The 17,274-nt window shown below is 39.7% G+C and overlaps 1 protein-coding gene across 1 annotated transcript; it reads left to right on the plus strand.

Moving 5' to 3' along the window:
* On the plus strand, positions 1–16,924 carry sae1 (SUMO1 activating enzyme subunit 1). Its single transcript, XM_078247012.1, has 9 exons — positions 1–215; positions 2,110–2,221; positions 2,920–3,093; positions 8,263–8,408; positions 9,087–9,186; positions 9,697–9,802; positions 13,469–13,613; positions 14,515–14,584; positions 16,647–16,924. The coding sequence occupies exons 1-9, from the start codon at positions 115–117 to the stop codon at positions 16,737–16,739; spliced, it is 1,047 nt and encodes a 348-aa protein (XP_078103138.1). The 5' UTR covers positions 1–114; the 3' UTR covers positions 16,740–16,924.
* The last annotated feature ends 350 nt before the right edge of the window (positions 16,925–17,274 follow it).

Below are 17,274 nucleotides of genomic sequence, written 5' to 3' on the forward strand. Positions count from 1 at the left end.
CACTCAGCGCCTATTCATTCAGCGGGACTGTTGCGGCATTTGAAACATCTATTAGCATAACTGCATACAAAAGGATACTTTACACAGTGATTATCGTCTTTCGAGATATCAGAAATGATCGATATGATCGAGAAGGAGGACCCGGTCATCAGCGAGGAAGAGGCGGCACAGTACGACCGCCAGATCCGTTTGTGGGGGCTAGATGCCCAGAAAAGGTCAGTTAGCTGAGTTAGCTCGCCAGGCTAATCGGTGCATCGGAAGGTTTGGTTTGTTGCACTCTTGCTCGGGTTTGACCAAACTGTTTGATTTAACAAGTTTGGGGACTTAATCATTATTTCAGTAGGCAGTGTCAGTGTGGGGAGTATTCATTGAGAATATCTAATTTGTATTCGTTTGGATCTTTACATTGCATGGTTGTGCTGGGGGGGTAACGTTAATAACAGCCCGAATATTTATTTAAATTCAGACTTAACAATCATACACGTTACATATTTATAAGTGGTCACAGGACTCTTAATCGTTAGGTGTATATTGAGAAAACAGCACTTGTAATGCTCCATGCAAATGAAATACACGAACCCTAAAATCGGACTTAAAGTTTAGTCAAAACCTTAAAGGTGTAATATGTGATACTGACAGCTAGTGTTTAAAATAGTTACTGCAGTACAAATTCAAAATACTGGAGAGAGTCGTCTCCCTCGCCCCCTCCTCCTCCTCCCCAGACTCGAAGTTCACGGAGGTTGCCAGGCTGAGACCAACAATGTTGCTAGAGCTTGTCTCACATAGCCAGACATTACTCCACAGGAGTGATGGCCAAAAGAAGCTTCGTGAAGCATTGTCTTTATTCTCTGAGCCCACTAGATGGCGCTCTCTGTTCAACAAAGGGTTGAAAGCACACTGAATTGCAATACCTTAGGCTTTTCACTTAAACCCAAGAGTGCCTAGTGGGCTCAGAAAATAAAGAAAATGGTTCACGAAGCTTAATTTGGCCATCACTACTCCACAGCAGAGTAGCTCATGTTAGATGCTGGCTATTTTGACAGTCATTAAAGCCAGGAACACGCGGAGCTCTGTACCCAACTGACAGGCACAGTTTTTGGCTTAGAATTACGGCAACAATCGCTAAACACACTGCAAAGTCACGGTCCTCTCTTGGCTTAAAATGCGGCCGCTGAACAGCCTACACATTGTAAATAACTGTGGCCCGCTTGCCTGGTCTTCCGGTAACGTTAGCCAGGACCAGTCGGGATCACTTTACTGGCTGTGACTCAATTGTTTTTGCGAGTAACCAACTCAGGTACTCTAGCTATATAATTCAGTATGAGTACACGAATGTTGAAATGACATAAAATGCCCGTCCCTTGTAGCCGTGATAAATTAGCCTGAAGCGAATGCTTACCTGTTCAGGAGGAATTTAGCCAACTCCGCGTCCTTTTGGGCTCTAAGCTGTCTCCATCTTTCAAATACATCTCCAATATTTACTCAGGGTTTGTTATGTCTCTGGTCACGCAACTGTTAGAAACATGCGTTTTTTTTTTTTTTTAGGTCCGGTAGAATCTATCTCCGTTGATCCCGTTTGTTTGTTTGCTGCTTTCTTGGCTGTACCAATGTTACAGCTGTAGCACGCTGGGTTTTCGTGTTTACAGGTATATCTGGCAACCCGGCCTGGCTGTCAAACTGGGCAGTTGATCACAACAAACAGGCCAAAACACAAACAGAAATTCCATCACAGAATGGAAATTTCTAAAGGAGAAAATACTGGCATTAGCATTGTTGTCAGAAAAGATAATGTTCCAACTTAGCATGTTTCCTTAATATCTGATGACGCATCGGGGTCATTTTTGGATTTATTACAGTAAGTATATTGCATATTGGACCTTTAAACTCTGATCGTAGGTTTGCTTGTAATAGTAGTCAATTTTGTTTTTGCCTTTATGTTGATGCTGCACCTCTGTCTCCACGTTTACATAAGCAACATCCGTTCAAAGTTGATTTTGTTGAATGAGACCTGCAGTTAGTTTATGAACTAATTCCTTAAAAACAAAACCCATTTAGTACAAGATCGCATTCCAAAACAGCTTTTCAACCCCATGCATGTTTGTTATACAGGTTACGAGGGTCCCGTGTGCTCCTGGCAGGTTTAGGTGGTCTGGGGGCTGAAGTGGCCAAGAACTTAATCCTGGCTGGAGTTAAAGCACTCACTTTGCTGGATCATGAACAGGTAAACATGCTCACGCAGTGCACACCAAAAAAATACTCAGGTGCTTTTCTCGCTGTCCTCATCAAAGGTTACAGTCACCTACAGAGTGGGCTTGGGCATCAGTTTTAATCTAGAAATTGTTTGTTTGCAGCTATCAACTAAAATCTGTATGATATATTTATAGCCTATAGAAATAATGGAATAGTAAATGGCCTTTCTGGCAGATTCAGTCTTTGCAGTACTGTATGTGTACTGTATGTCCACTAGATGGTGCCTGTGGCAAAGTAATGATTTTCACTTTCAGCAAGGAAACAAACCAGCTATTTTGCATTAATATTTATTTTGGTAACATTGCCTAAACAGCTTAATTCTGACTTCATATCACGTTTTGAATTGAATATTTAATCTACAGCATGCATGTATTTGCTCTTTTTGCTGTCATCTGTTTTTATCTTTTATTATTTGTACAGTTAAGGTGTCCTTGAGTGTCGAGAAAGGCGTCCATAAATAAAATGTATTATTATTTGGTGCTGTGTAACTAAATAATTGATACATATTTAAAAAATATATATATAAAAAATAAAAATTATAAACAATTGAAACAGAATTTCTAGAGGAGATAAATGGCCCTTGAATGCAGAGTGTAAATTATCTTCAGCTAATTCACATCCAGCAAAATCCTCACTGTGCTATGCATTCCCTGTTTGTTTGTTCACCAGGTCACGGAGGAGTCATGCCGTGCTCAGTTCCTGGTTCCAGTGACGGCTCAGGGTCAGAACCGAGCTCAGGCCTCTCTGGAGCGAGGGCAGAACCTTAACCCAATGGTGGAGGTCCACGCAGATCAAGACCGAATCGAAGACAAACCAGATGACTTCTTTCTGCAATTTGATGCGGTGAGTGGAAACAAAGGTTTATACAAGACATTCAAACTGAGACTGGTTAACTGAAAGACATCTTTATTCGAAAATGTGTAGTGTCAACAAAGAAATGGGATATTTAAGAGCTAAGCTGAATGATTTGACTTTAAAGAACAACCTTTTGGGCTTTTCTTGAAAGCAGATGTTAGGGTTAGAAGAAGAAGTATTTGCTAGTGACGGTGGTGGAATGTAACTAAGTACATTTACTCAAGTACTGTACTTCAGTACAAATTTGAGGTACTTTACGTGAGTCTTTTCTTTTCATGCCACTTTCTTCTTCTACTCCGCTACATTTCAGAGAGAAATGTACTTTTTACTCCATTGCATTAATCTGACAGCTTTAGTTACTAGTTACTTTACAAATTACGATTATTTTTCTTTACACAAACGCATGTAATTTATAAAATCTGTTTTATTATAAATGTAACTACCAAACAATATAGTGACCTACAAATACAGCTAAAATTATTAGACCATTACACACTTAGTTGATTGACAGAAGTTTTGATTGTTTCCAGTTTCCAGTCAATCTGTCAAATGTGAGGATTTTTCTGCATTGAGTACTTTTAATACTTTAAGTACACTTTCCTGATGATACTTGCATACTTTTACGTAAAGCTATAGTTCCTCTAAGTAATGACAACAAAACTGTCGGCACGCCCACATGATACAAACCTTACGTGACTGCGCACCGCCCCCACGCCCCCTTCACACAGTTGCTTGTAACCAAGGAGGACACGGAGGATTAAAAAAACATGATTATCTTCTTCAGAAGAGTGAAAACCATTGTCAGTTAACACAGTCCGTCGCTACATCTACAAGTACAAGTTAAAACTCTACCATGCAAAGCGAAAGCCATACATCAACAACACCCAGAAACGCTGCAGGACCATCCAGATTGTTATCAGCGCAAAGTTCAAAAGCCAACATCTGTGATGGTATGGGGGTGTGTTAGTGCCCATGGCATGGGTAACTTGCACATCTGTGAAGGCACCATTAATGCTGAAAGGTACATGCAGGTTTTGGAGCAACATATGCTGTCATCCAAGCAAGTTTTTTTTCAGGGACGTCCCTGCTAATTTCAGCAAGACAATGTCAAGCCACATTCTGGCCGTGTTACAACAGCGTGGCCTGTAGTAAAAGAGTGCAGGTACTAGACTGGCCTGCCTGCAGTCCAGACCTGCCTCCCATTGAAAATGTGTGGCGCAAAATACAACAACGGAGACTCCGGACTGAAGTCATACATCAAGCAAGATAGAATTCCACCTACAAAGCTTTAATAGCAAGTGTCCTTAGTTCCCAAATGCTCATTGAGTGTTTTTAAAAGAAAAGGTGATGTAACACAGTAATAAACAATCCCAGATTTTTTTGGAATGTGTTGCAGGCATCAAATTCAAAATGCGTGAATATTTGCACAAAAAAAACCAATAAAATGTATCAGTTTGAACATTAAATATCTTGTCTCTGTAGTGTCTTCAGTTGAATATAGGTTGAAAAGGATTTGCGAATCATTGTATTCTGTTTTTATTTACGTTTTACACAATGTCCCAACTTCATTGGAGTTGAACAACAAAGATGAGACCTCTTATGTTTTACATCCGCACTGGGTGAACAGTGTGGAAAATTTGAACTGTCATAGTCTTGCTGTACTGTTGAAAAATTTGGGGATTGTGCAAAAAGGCTATGATTCCTACACTGTTGATCCAGTATGAATGTGAACATCCTTAAACACCATTTCAGCTTTAAGGTTGTCATTTGTGTGCTCAAGGACAGAGTCACCATGTTGAGACCATGTTTTATTGTATCATAACTCAAACTCTAGTTGCAAGAACATTTTGGGTTTTCTGATTGTTTCAAAGAATTTGCAAATGAGCAACAATATTATTTATCTGAGAGTGTGTGAATCCAGGATTATGGTTTTGACTTCTACTGGATATACCCATTATAAAACATGACATAATTGTTACAATGTTGTGATTATATTTTTGTTGTTAAGCCAACAGATGTTCTCTCTGCTGTAGACTTACTGAATACAGACTCATCAATTTTATCTGCTTCCATTGTATCTTTGTGTGGCTCAGCGGGAAGATGGAGTGGTTGAAGTGTGGTTTTTATATAAAGAGACCTTATTCACGGTGGCCGAGATGGTTCAACACAAACGCAAAAGCTACAACACAAACGCAAAAACTACAACACAAACGCAAAAGCTACAACACAAATAAATACATAAGCAACAATGGAAGTGAGTGTGTTGTTGACAAACGGAGCCGGAGGAGAAAAGTTCTAGTATGTATGAGAAGTAAGTTAAACATGGTTCCTTGCTAATTATGATGCCATGTAATTGTCACAAATAAGCACTGTTGTTCAGTATCTTTGTATTTCCATATGTATGTACTCTGCCATTTTGTGTTGTAGCTTTTGTATTTGTGTTGTGGCTTTTGTATTTGTGTTGAACCGTCTCGGCCACCGTACTTATTACTGAGGGATGACATACAATAGAAAAACACACTGTGCATCCGGGTACTTGGAGAGTACAGCTGACTCACTATGGATAATCTCAGTCACTCTCTTTGCATGTTTACAGTACAATTTTTTTTATTTTTATTTATTTGTCTGCTGTGGTTAATTTAAATTTCTTAGTAGGAACAGAAAAATACATAAAGTCTAACAACTTTCTTACACATTCAAAACCCTTGGAAAACTTAATCCTCTGCAAAGTAGATATTTGTGACTAAATAAGCAACAATCAACTGTAAAAGATGTTAAAAAGATAATTCTTAATCGTAAAAAGAGTTTAACAGTCAAAAGCTCAGATTTGGTCGACAGTGGTGTCTCCCTGGCAACACAAACAGACTAAAATACTAAGACATGCTAATAACTGCTAACGGGTTCAGATTTTTTTGTAGTTACATTGTGATTGTTGCATGGAAAAACCCGACAAGAAGAACTAAAACAAAAATCAAAAAATGTCTTGTATGAAACAAACGTTGAACAAAGAACAAAGTGTTGTTCTAATTTGGCTAATACGCCAGTGTTTATGTTGAACTGCTTGGCTCAAAGTAAGATTCTAGTTAAGAAAATAGGGTTTCTTTAGCTTTTTAATACCATTCATTAAAAAAAAAAAAGAAAAAAGGAAGACTCCACCTTTCCTGTTTTCCTTTCATCACTTCCTTGTTTTTCTGACGCTCTAATCACATGCTGGCTCTGGGTCAAATAATGCTCACAAATCATTCATAGAAAGGAAAAAAAAGTTGGAGGTTAATGGCTGATGTTGTGCATCCACCAGGCTGTAAGAGAAGATTTTCTTCTAAAGTTGTTGCACTTTGTATAAAATTGGGACATTTAGTTTTATTTAAAGATGATTTATTTTGGGGCATTTTCGGCCTTTATTTTGACAGGACCGCTGAAGACATGAAAGGGGGGAGAGAGAGGGGGAATGACATGCAGCAAAGGGCCGCGGGTTGGAGTCGAACCCTGGCCTGCTGCGTCGAGTAGTAAACCTCTATATATATGGGCGCCTGCTCTACCAACTGAGCTATCCGGGCACCAACATTTAGTTTTATTTAACAGAGTATGAGGTCCTACTCTAAATACTTTTCTGTATTTGGGAACACTGTGTGATTCAGCATCAGTCTTATCAGAGAGCTGAGGGTGTTTTGGGTGTGCTGGACTGGGTGTGCAGGATAAGGTGGACCCAGCCCACCGGTCAGTTGTTTACAGTCAGCCAGACACCAGCCCACCCTGGTCTTACCATGGCACACTGTGTCGCTGTGTTAGCTTTAGCCTTGTTTGGTGGTTTATTCGGGGAGGTTAGCTATGGCCAAAAGCTGCTGTGGCTGCTGCAGTAGATGTGTCGTGGTCAGTTTGGTAGCTGATCAGCCGCTGTTGAGCTACTGATGGATTTGTTTTTGTAGCCAATTTTCAGAAGTAAAATGGGTAACACTTTATTCATAAAATAGTTTCTTTAAGTTTGATAATTAGGCCTGCCATGACATACAGTATTTATGACAGGTTATGATGTAGATAAGTGTCAAGTTGTCATAGCACAAACATCTCAAATAAATGCTAACTTAGCATTAAAAGTGTCATAATTTACCAAATGACACATTTACCGAACATTCTTAAAGACCCCTTCATGTTCATGACTGTGTCATGTCAGTCTTATGCACACCCCGTTACCGTAAAATGTGTCTGTCTGTCCCTTAGGTATTAAAAGCAAGACAACATTGTTGTTTGATATTTTCTGTTACTGCAAGCCATTAATGTTATGTTAATAGGAATGGAAATGAGCAGATAATAGCACAAAAACAAAGGCTGGTGGAGGAGGAGAAAGTGCCTGACAGACCAACACAATGGGAGTTTAGTTTCATACATTTTAATTTTTAGAGATTAAAGGTGGAGAAAATACAAATCTTACAGGAAATATGTAAACAGTACTTGTTGACAGTAAGAGGTGCTGACGAAGAAAGTCAAACGAGCATTAAGTAGAAATGAGGGGGAAAAAAGCTGGATATACAGTATATAAATTATATATACACTTTTTATCAGCAATGTTTTTCACCTCATCTTACACGTTTGTCATTTTTTTACTTTATAAGTGAGCGTATTTGTAAAATGATATTTGTTGGTGTACCTGCAGTTTAAGGGGTCAGCTGCTGTTGTTTAGAAGCACTTTGGCATTACTAGTGCAATACTGGTAATTGATCAGGTAGTCTATATCCTTCGCGTTCCACTTCCGGGATTGCTGGGGTGTTGCAGAAAATTCTGCAGGATGCATGTATTTTCTGGTTCTTTCCGCTTTCTTGGAATTTTAAATCCGGTGGATTTGTGAGGACTATGGTTAACTGCTCCTCAGATCTCCGCAGGGAAAATCCAGACAGCTAGCTAGACTATCTGTCCAATCGGAGTTTTCTCTTGCACGACTATTTTGCTGCGGCTCTGTGCGGAGTTAAGCACCGCCCATGACGATTCTGATTGGTTTAAAGAAATGCCATTAAACCAGAGCACGTTTTCCTCCCATCCCCGAATGCTATGTGGAGTAGCCAGACCCTCCTTCAGGGTCTATTGATCTATTGACCAGGCAACCATTTGTCTAGCAGGCTCTCTGATCAAAACTTCCACTGTGTGTATTTTTGTCTCCCTCAGGTGTGTCTGACAGGCTGCTCCAGAGACCTGATGGTGCGGGTCGACCAGCTCTGTTCTCAGCACAACATCAAGGTCTTCTGTGGGGACGTCTATGGTTACTATGGTTACATGTTCTGCAACCTCGGACAAGAGCACAACTACGTTGAGTAAGTGCGTGTGTGCTTAGCTTGAATTTGTGACTGTCACAAATGTGGGAGTTGCTGCGGGTTAAGTGCCTTGCTTGAGAGCACTGCAGTAGATATTAGTATTGAAAAAAAATACCGTTATTTTTTACTGTTAACATTACAGGAGGAGGTGGCGAATAAAATAATCACTGCTCGTTACACCTTGGTAGCCCAGTGGTTACAGCATATGTAGTCTATATCGACGAAGTTTCATTTAATGGATTGTTCCGGTGCTGACGGAGGTTCCGCCAGATGTCCCTCATTTTCGGCCAGATGTCCCTCACCTTCTGCCTTCTTTGTGGTGGCATTCTAACCTCCGGTCGATTTGGGAAACATCCTCCAAACTAGAACCGACAATCAAATTTATATTCATCTTTTTTTTGGAGTAAAATTCTCATCACACATTCGACAGCCATTTTAATTCCCGAGCTCGCCTCCCTACATGTACATGTTCCACCAAAACAAGTTTCCCGATGCTATTTTGCAGCGGCACCGTTGCTCCTACCGGCGCTTAGGGCCGCCCAAGACGATTGTGATTGGTTTAAAGAAATGCCAATAAACCAGAGCACGTTTTTCTCCTTCTGTGAGCTTCGATATCTAATGTAATTGTTGTGTTTCTCGGTAATGTAGGACATCTTTCTCTTCACTCTCTCTTTTTAGGGAGAAACATAAAGTGGTGAAACCGACTGGAAATTCTAACGACGGTCCAGAGGCAAAGAAAGCCAAAGTCGACCCCAACGAGACCACCATGGTGAAAAAGGTAAATGAGTGCATCTTTAAATCATGGAAGTCCATATTTCACAGATAAATATTGTTTTATTTTATTCCATTAGCCAACCTGATATAAAGAATATATTATTTACATATATAAGTTATGAAGATGCATAAATAAAAATGATTTCCATCTATTTGACTTTATTTGACTGATACTAAACTGTATGGGTGGTGGATAAAATGACTTCCTTTTTAAATGTTGGCTGGACTACAAAAAAAAAGATATTAGGAGTGGTACATATTGAGAAAATTACACAAAAATACTTCTAATCATTTATCTTATTTCCAAAATGGAATGCAATCTTTCTTTTGTATTGCTTTCTGTTGTTTCTAGTCAGTAATCAGCCCGCACACATCTAAATATACAAAGAATACATCTAAATACATTGCTTTCCTTAATTAAAGGACCGCCAGACATTAATTTTATTCGTTCTAAAGATGAGTATGGAATAAATTAAATTAACCTCATTAACGTTATTAATCTCCAACCAATCAGATGGCCAGTTTCTGCACTCTGAAGGAGGCTCTGGAGGTCGACTGGACAACTGAGAAGGCCAAAGCCGGGATGAAGCGAACACCAGTGGACTACTTCATGCTTCACGGTACTTTATTTTATTTTTAATTTATTTAATTTTTTTTTAAAGATATTTTTTTCCGACTTTAATTGATAGGACAGCTTAGATATGAAAGGGGAGAGATAGAGGGAAGACATGCAGGAAATTGCCAGGTCAGATTGAACCCTGGGCCTCTGTGTAGTGGAATAAACCTCTATACATGGGCGCACGCTCTACCAACTGAGCTACCCAGGCGCCCTGCTTCACGGTACTTTATAAAGTAAAAGTACAAAAGTGGTAACAGACTCTAAATGTGAAAATTAGCTTTATCGTCTGCGATTTATTTTATGTTTATTCTGTGCATTCAAGTTATTACTATGAGATTAATTCTTTCAGTAAAAGTGATCGTCTAGTTGACACAACTATCAGTTAAATGAGCGGTAGACTACATGAAACGTCTTCTGACAAGTTTGTGTAGGAGGCAGGACACAAACAGAATTTCCATACAGAGAATTGATCAAATATAACAAAGAATCCTGAAATGTCTAAACAAGGATAGAAAGTTGAAACTGAAAATGCGTAGGAACCCTGCAGCGAGACTGAAACACATAGCGTGCACATGCAAAGTTACTGGTTCTAATTTAGCTGATAAGCTCTCATTGCATGTGTATGTAAAATCCTGTCCATAAAGTTTGTTTAATAAAATATCATTCTAGAGAGAAGGATGCACCTTTAAATGTCAAGCCCGGCCCAAAATATGACTATCTACAAAAAAAGACTATCGATACGCTGAGTTGCACATGACTACTCGCGTACAATCTGTGAAATATTTAGGAACCATCAACCCAAAGGAACTTTTTGACTCTTTTAAGTAAATCTCAAAAGTACCTTCCTGTTTTTTAGGTTATTTACAGTGTCTGATGACCTTCTCTTAGGAGTTGTTATTGTCTCTCCTGTCACCTGGCCCTGCACCATCCCCACACACTGCATGCTAGTTTCCATCACAGGCTGTCCATGGCCTGTCATGTGCACTGAGCGTAGAATAGAGAACAGCCTGACACCTACACCGCATGACAAGCGTATAAAAGCAGGAAATATTATAAAACATGGCTATTGGGTGCACATGACTTATGAAAACTGTTATAATTAATATATATTATTAATTATAACATAATTAATGTTATAATTCAGCTAGCGACCCCCCCACACGTCTGTCGCTAGTAGTGATGACGCAGTGACTAGTGACGATTCTCTCCGACCAATCCGTAGTCTGCAGGTTCTCACGTCACCTTTTGGTATCGCCTCAGCTCGCTTGGAACCTCGACAGAGGTGATACTAAAAAGTACCTGTTGGCAGGTACCAGGTAAGGTAACGGGACCTCCGAAAATGGACATCCGGCGGAATTTCTGGCAGAACAAAAGCAATCCCAGAAGTGGAACATCCTGGATATAGACTAATATCATACAGAAGTCTTAAAAGTTTGGAAAATGTTTTATTTGAGGTGTTATGTTTTCAAGGTTAGAAATATTTGAATATACTCCTTGAAAAATGCTTGATTTTCAACGTAATCTGGTGTTTCATTGACACAACCACTTGTGTTTGGTTTAGGTACCTTGACAGTGCTTGAAAAGTGCTTGAATTTAATTCTAAAAAAGCTGTATGAACTCTCATAATACATTTAAAGCACACCAGTTTAAAATATTGATCTCTTATCAGGAATTTCTTTGCAAAAAGTACATCTAACAAAACTACTACGTGTAACAAGTGACAAAGATCATTACGTATTTAATAATTTGTTAACTAACTGGAGTTGGAATAAAAACTGCTACTGCCATTATTACCCTGGCAGCATTATTTAAAAAACAGACATGATGGCGATTAGAAAGTCATAACATCTGTTTAAGCAGGTCATGTTTAGAACATTTTGCAAACTTTGTCGATCAATCCATTTCGCCAGCGGTTCCCAACATTTTTGGTCTGAGGTTCCCCCACAGCCCTGTCAGAGGAACCCACGTACCCAAACATCAATTCCCAATGCATGTTCCGAATGTATAACACTATTTAATATATAAAAGTTGATATTGTTAAAGGTGCTGTAGGTAGGATTGCGAAGATCCAGGACTTAGCCAAAGAATTTGAACATCAACAACTTCTCAGTCCCTCCCCCCTTTCTGATAAAGCCCAAAACTGTCTTCTAAGCCCCCCACAAAGGAGAATGAATGCGTGTGCATGAGCAGTGATTGACACACAGTTAGACACCCCCCACCCCCCCGGCCCCGATTGGTGCATCTGAACAGTTTTAGCTACCTGTTTAAACGTATGTGCTCGCTTGCTACCTAGCTTTCTCTTCCATAACGGCAACATGTAGTGTTTTTATCAGATCATAATTTCTACATTTTCAAATAAGTTGAGCTACTCTACAATCTTTCCATGTACCACCCTGACTTCTTCCACTACTGATGTGTGCACATGTTGGCTGGTTAATTTTAGGTGTGTGCCAGCCGTCGTGACCGTCAGTCTAATAACTCCCCACTCTGAAACCCACTGAAGCCTCACCCTGCCTTCAGTCTGATTTCTGAGTGGAAATATGCCTAGTTGTTGGTTTTTTATTTAGTAAATGTGAGACGAGAGGCAGTGTTATTATTCCTTAGCTGTTTCTATAAATGGAGCCAGCGGTTTGTTGTTTTGGGCGGCCGATGAGGAAGTGGCTCTTCCTCTGTTACACACACACAGGAAGCAGTTGTGTGTGTGTGTGTGTGTGTGTGTCTAGCTCTGCCAAATGAACATGAACTCACTGTACAGCTGTGGATGTTACGAAAAAATAATGTCACTTTGACATAAATAGACTTTATTACGTATCACTACTACATGTGTAGTTTTAAAGATACTATCATTGTTCCATCCATATGCACAATATTAAATTCTGTTATGAAATTCTGTTTGATTTCCTGTCTGGCACAGACCCGAGTGGGTAACTTTTTTTTTTTTTTACAAACAAAAGTTTCACTGATTAAAGGGCAGAGCTGAGGTGCGAACGTGATTCATTGCCTCTGTCTGTCTGTGTGTGTGTGCACGCGTGTGCGTGTGTGCCACGCTGGTGGAAATGGCCGTGGGAGGACTTGACTTTCTCATGTGGTTTATGTTAATGGACGAACAGGAAACATGTGGGCGAAGTGTTGATGCGTGCATCTGTGTGGCACAGTTGGAGACGTTGGTTATTTGAAATATTGCTCATGACCAAATAAAGTGCAGTGCATGCGTCTGATTTTTCATTTCTCAATCAGTCCTGCAGCTGACTCTTAAACACAGGAAAGAGTTGTTTTTCTTTTTGGGTTTTTTTTCCCCTCAACCTAATATTTCCTCACTGAATATGTGTAGGTGTATGTGTGCGTCTTTGCAGTCTGTGTGTGCGCACGCTCTTAATTTCATGTGGGGAAACATAGGTCTAATCGGATGAAATGGTTCATGGTGCAACCACATACAGATCTTATCCTGTTTCAGAGAAAATATGTTGTCTTTCCATAAGATGATAATTCACTGTGGAAGTCTCTTGAAAGCGTGATGAAATTATAAACGGCAATACTGCAATAGATTATATGGAAAATATTGCTTTAGAAAAATGGTTTAAACTTGTTTCCAGCCTGATGTTTCGAGTCGTTTATTTCGGTTTATGTTCCTCCTGCCACCCGCTCCCCCTTCCCTCCGTCTCCACAGTTCTGTTGAAGTTTCGTACCGACAAAGGCCGTGACCCCGACCCACAATCCTTTCCAGAGGACAGTCAGCTCCTGAGACAGATCCGTGATGACGTCCTGGAGGCCTTGGCAGTGAGCAGTGACCTCCTGAATGAGGACTTCATCAGGTAGAAAGCGTCTTCACCTGTCTTGTGTCTTTTACATTTTACACAAGTGAGACACTGACTGGATAATTCGCTCTGCATAGGAAATACAGGCTTGTGTGCCACACAGGGCTGAAAGGGTCTTGAAAGCAAAACGCTGAAGCAGGATTCAGTAACACTTACCCACCTACCATAATAAACCATAATAAAATGTCCTGTTGAAAGTGTCCTTGAGTTTAAATTTAAAGACGTTTATCGTGGTTCTTTAATTTGCTGTGACCCAATACCAGTAGTGTGAACAGATGTGGGTTGGTTTATTTATGAAACACAATAGGTAAGTAAATAAACACATATACATGTATAACCTTCTGAAAGAAAAAAGGTATTAAAATGTCTTAAATCAATCTTTAAAAAGTTTCAAAAATGCAATTTCATGATCGTTTTGAATGCCTCTTGCATTAATGTCACGCAGATCCAGAATAGGGTTGCACGATATTGACAAAATGTGATATTACGCTATTGATTATGAATATTGCGATTATAGATATTCATTTTGATACTTTTAAACATATGTAAAATTACAAAAGTTACGGGAAAACGCATCAAAATAGATTCCTAACAAATAAAACAAGCTTAAAACACAAGGTTTCAACTGACAGTCATATTGGACTGGTACAACATGAATGAGAAGGGCAAATGAAACGCTTTTGGCCATCTAACCAAGATTTTGCGGCATGGCTGAAGGCAATGCATACAACGCTTGTATATTTTATGCAAAACGTTTTTCAAACTTGGCACAATGGGAATCAAGTCAGTGGACCGACTGGTTGGTGAAGTCGGTAGTTCTTGTTTACATTTAACTTTCTCAGGTTCTCATCAACATCACTCTTTGTATTTAATCACAGTGGTACATGTTTGTCCTCAGCTACTGCTTCTCTGAGATGTCTCCAGTGTGCGCCGTCGTGGGAGGAGTTCTGGGACAGGAAGTTGTCAAGGTAAGCATGTAAAAGTAAGCTTTTCTGTATAGGAGCTTCATTACTCCAGGAAACAATCTCTGACGCATCTTCTGATATTCACTGTGCTGTAGCTGTAGCAAGTGATGGAGATGGCCATTCTGGTGTGTGAGGGAGTCAGTCCGCCGACAGGTGGCCACTCCGCTGGTTTCTGGCTCAGCCTCAGAATGACAGCAGCGACTCTGTGTAGAAGTGATTTTCACTGTGACCACAATGAAACTCAGTGTGACGCTCCTGGCAGCAGTGTCTCAACAGGGAAAATGATTTACAAAGCTGAAAGACATAATAAACACATTGATGTTTCAGCATTTAAGAACATAATGGGGGTCTTCAGAGGGAAATCCAGTGGAAAACGTATGACTGAACAGTTCCATTCACATCATTTGTACATAGTATTCCCTCAGAATACAGATTAGAGCCTGACCAATATGGGTTGTTGGTGATGTTTGAGAGCCAGTCACAGATCAATCATCCCTTCCTTAGTTACTACGTAGTTTCACCATGAATTCTTAAATTGATTTTGTTTTTGTTAAATTTCAGCCAAACGGAAATATAATTATTGATAAGTCTTTAAATTAGATTTTGATGTGCAGCTGGATGCGTAAGTTTTCTCAGATGGGATTCACAGAGTCAGTATGGTGACTGTGGTCTTTAAGATTCATCTCACAGATGAAAACGGTATCATTATTTAATGCACACGCAGAGAGAGAGAGAGAGAGGTTTCTTTAGTGACCTGAATAAGATTTCACTGAGCTAATTAGAAACTGTTTTTTTCTGAGCTGTGTGCATGCTGACCTGAGGCTGAGGTTAACAGGAGGTCAGGTGTGTGTGTGCATTGTATTGGCACAAGGCCGACTGCCGTCTCGATGATGATGATGATGAAACCCACTGCAACTGGCCGACCGATGTCTCGCTGGGTGAATCTTTATTAATTTCACTCGCACACACAAAATTGAGCTCACCTTATGAGCTGAACTTTAAGTGAGATAGACGGGGCTGTGTGTGTCTGTATGCTCCAACAAAACTGGAAAACTGGCATTAAAATGGTTCTTACTGTTCATACCGGTTGGTACATTGAAACTTTCACTTAGTTTACAATTTGACCTGCCAAAATATTTTGTGGCGTTCTGACTGATTACTTCATTACTATGCACACAACCTTGTGTTAGCTGTTATCCTGATGTTTTTCTTCTTTCCTTCAATAAGAACTGTTTTAACAGAGATAAAAACTGTATGATTCAGACACCAAATGTATAGTAATTACTTTTGCCCCAAAAGAAGAAGGGCAAAATTACAATGGGACGATTGGGAGACTATTGTTGGATAATATATATTATATTATATAATATTGAGTTGTTGTGTTTTTCTTTGGGCCTTCTGCAGTCTACTCAGTGGTTAGATTGAAGAGGTTTAAACTGTTTTGTCAGCCCATGGTATGTTCAGCTGATGTTCCAACAGACTAACTTAGACTAACCTTCTGTTTCTATCGTGAAGTTTGAAGAAGGCATCTGCTAAATGTTAATTCCAGCTCGTCATAGGCTATATAACTGAGCACTTGACACTGAAACAGGAAGCTGTTCCTATTTAACTCTGCACACATGTTGACGCTAAGCTTCCAGTTTCTTTTCCCAACGACTGCTGATTTCTTCTCCTCTTATTCAACTGTTGCTCAGAAGGATGGTTTGGTCTGGTTGAACCATTATACAGCGTTTTGTTCTCCATGTACAAAACTAAATAACATCTATTTTTAAAGAGGGCTTTCTACAACATAAAAACATTAAAGACCATCAAACATATAGAGCAGTCCTCTCAGATTGGACCAAATCAAGTTTTTGTGGCAGGAGATTACAAACTTTTGAACAGCAGTTTATATTGTCACAATGTCATTTAATTAAGTTATTTTCTTTTCTCTCTCTCTCTCTCTTTCTCTCTCTCTCTCTCTCTCTCTCTCTCTCTCTCTCTCTCTCTCTCTCTCTCTCTCTCTCTCTCTCTCTCTCTCTCTCTCTCTCTCTCTCTTTCTCCCCCTCCCTCCCTTTCCCTTTAGGCTCTCTCCCAAAGAGACGCTCCACACAGAAACTTCTTCTTCTTCGATGGTCGTAAAGGCAACGGCGTGGTCGACTACTTTGGACCAAACTAAACAGTTTTACACACAAATGCAAGTCCAGCAAACATCTGTCTTTTCCTTAGTTTGTTCTGTCAGATTATTTATCAGTCTGTGCTTCACTAAGCATAAAATTAGTCTGTTGTTCCATTTTATGATCTCAAGTACCCAGTGAGATTTTTTTTTTACATTTGCTAATAAAACATTGTTTAGTAAAATAATTCTGCTTCAGGTCTCTGGATTTATTAAATAACAATCATGTTTTTTTATGCCTGTATATCAGCATTTGGCGATTTAGTAATCAAGGGGATGGTTTGGATCTTTTGAAGTGTGGTTATATCAGGTATTTCATCCATAGTCAGTGTGTTAGCTACAGTAGATGGCGGTTGGGACGCCCCCAGTTTGGAGAAGCAGGTACAGCGGAGTACCGACACGGAAGCTAAGCAATGTACTGCTGTGGACGGAGGCAGCTATACTATACCAGTTTAAATGTACGCTATATTTAGAATCATTTCACAGCTTTGCCTTGCCATCAGCCCTGTTTAGGTTTACACGGGGATGAACTGAAGCT

Source organism: Sander vitreus, chromosome 3 (genome assembly GCF_031162955.1).
Source record: "Sander vitreus isolate 19-12246 chromosome 3, sanVit1, whole genome shotgun sequence".
In the NCBI taxonomy this organism is placed as follows: Eukaryota; Metazoa; Chordata; class Actinopteri; order Perciformes; family Percidae; genus Sander; species Sander vitreus.

Excerpts from the sequence above, each read along its gene's own strand:
- sae1 (XM_078247012.1), top strand. The coding sequence starts at position 115 with ATGATCGATATGATCGAGAAGGAGGACCCGGTCATCAGCGAGGAAGAG. Across the intron at positions 216-2,109 it reads GGGCTAGATGCCCAGAAAAG|GTTACGAGGGTCCCGTGTGC; the intron begins GTCAGTTAGCTG and ends TTTGTTATACAG. Across the intron at positions 8,409-9,086 it reads CAAGAGCACAACTACGTTGA|GGAGAAACATAAAGTGGTGA; the intron begins GTAAGTGCGTGT and ends CTCTCTTTTTAG.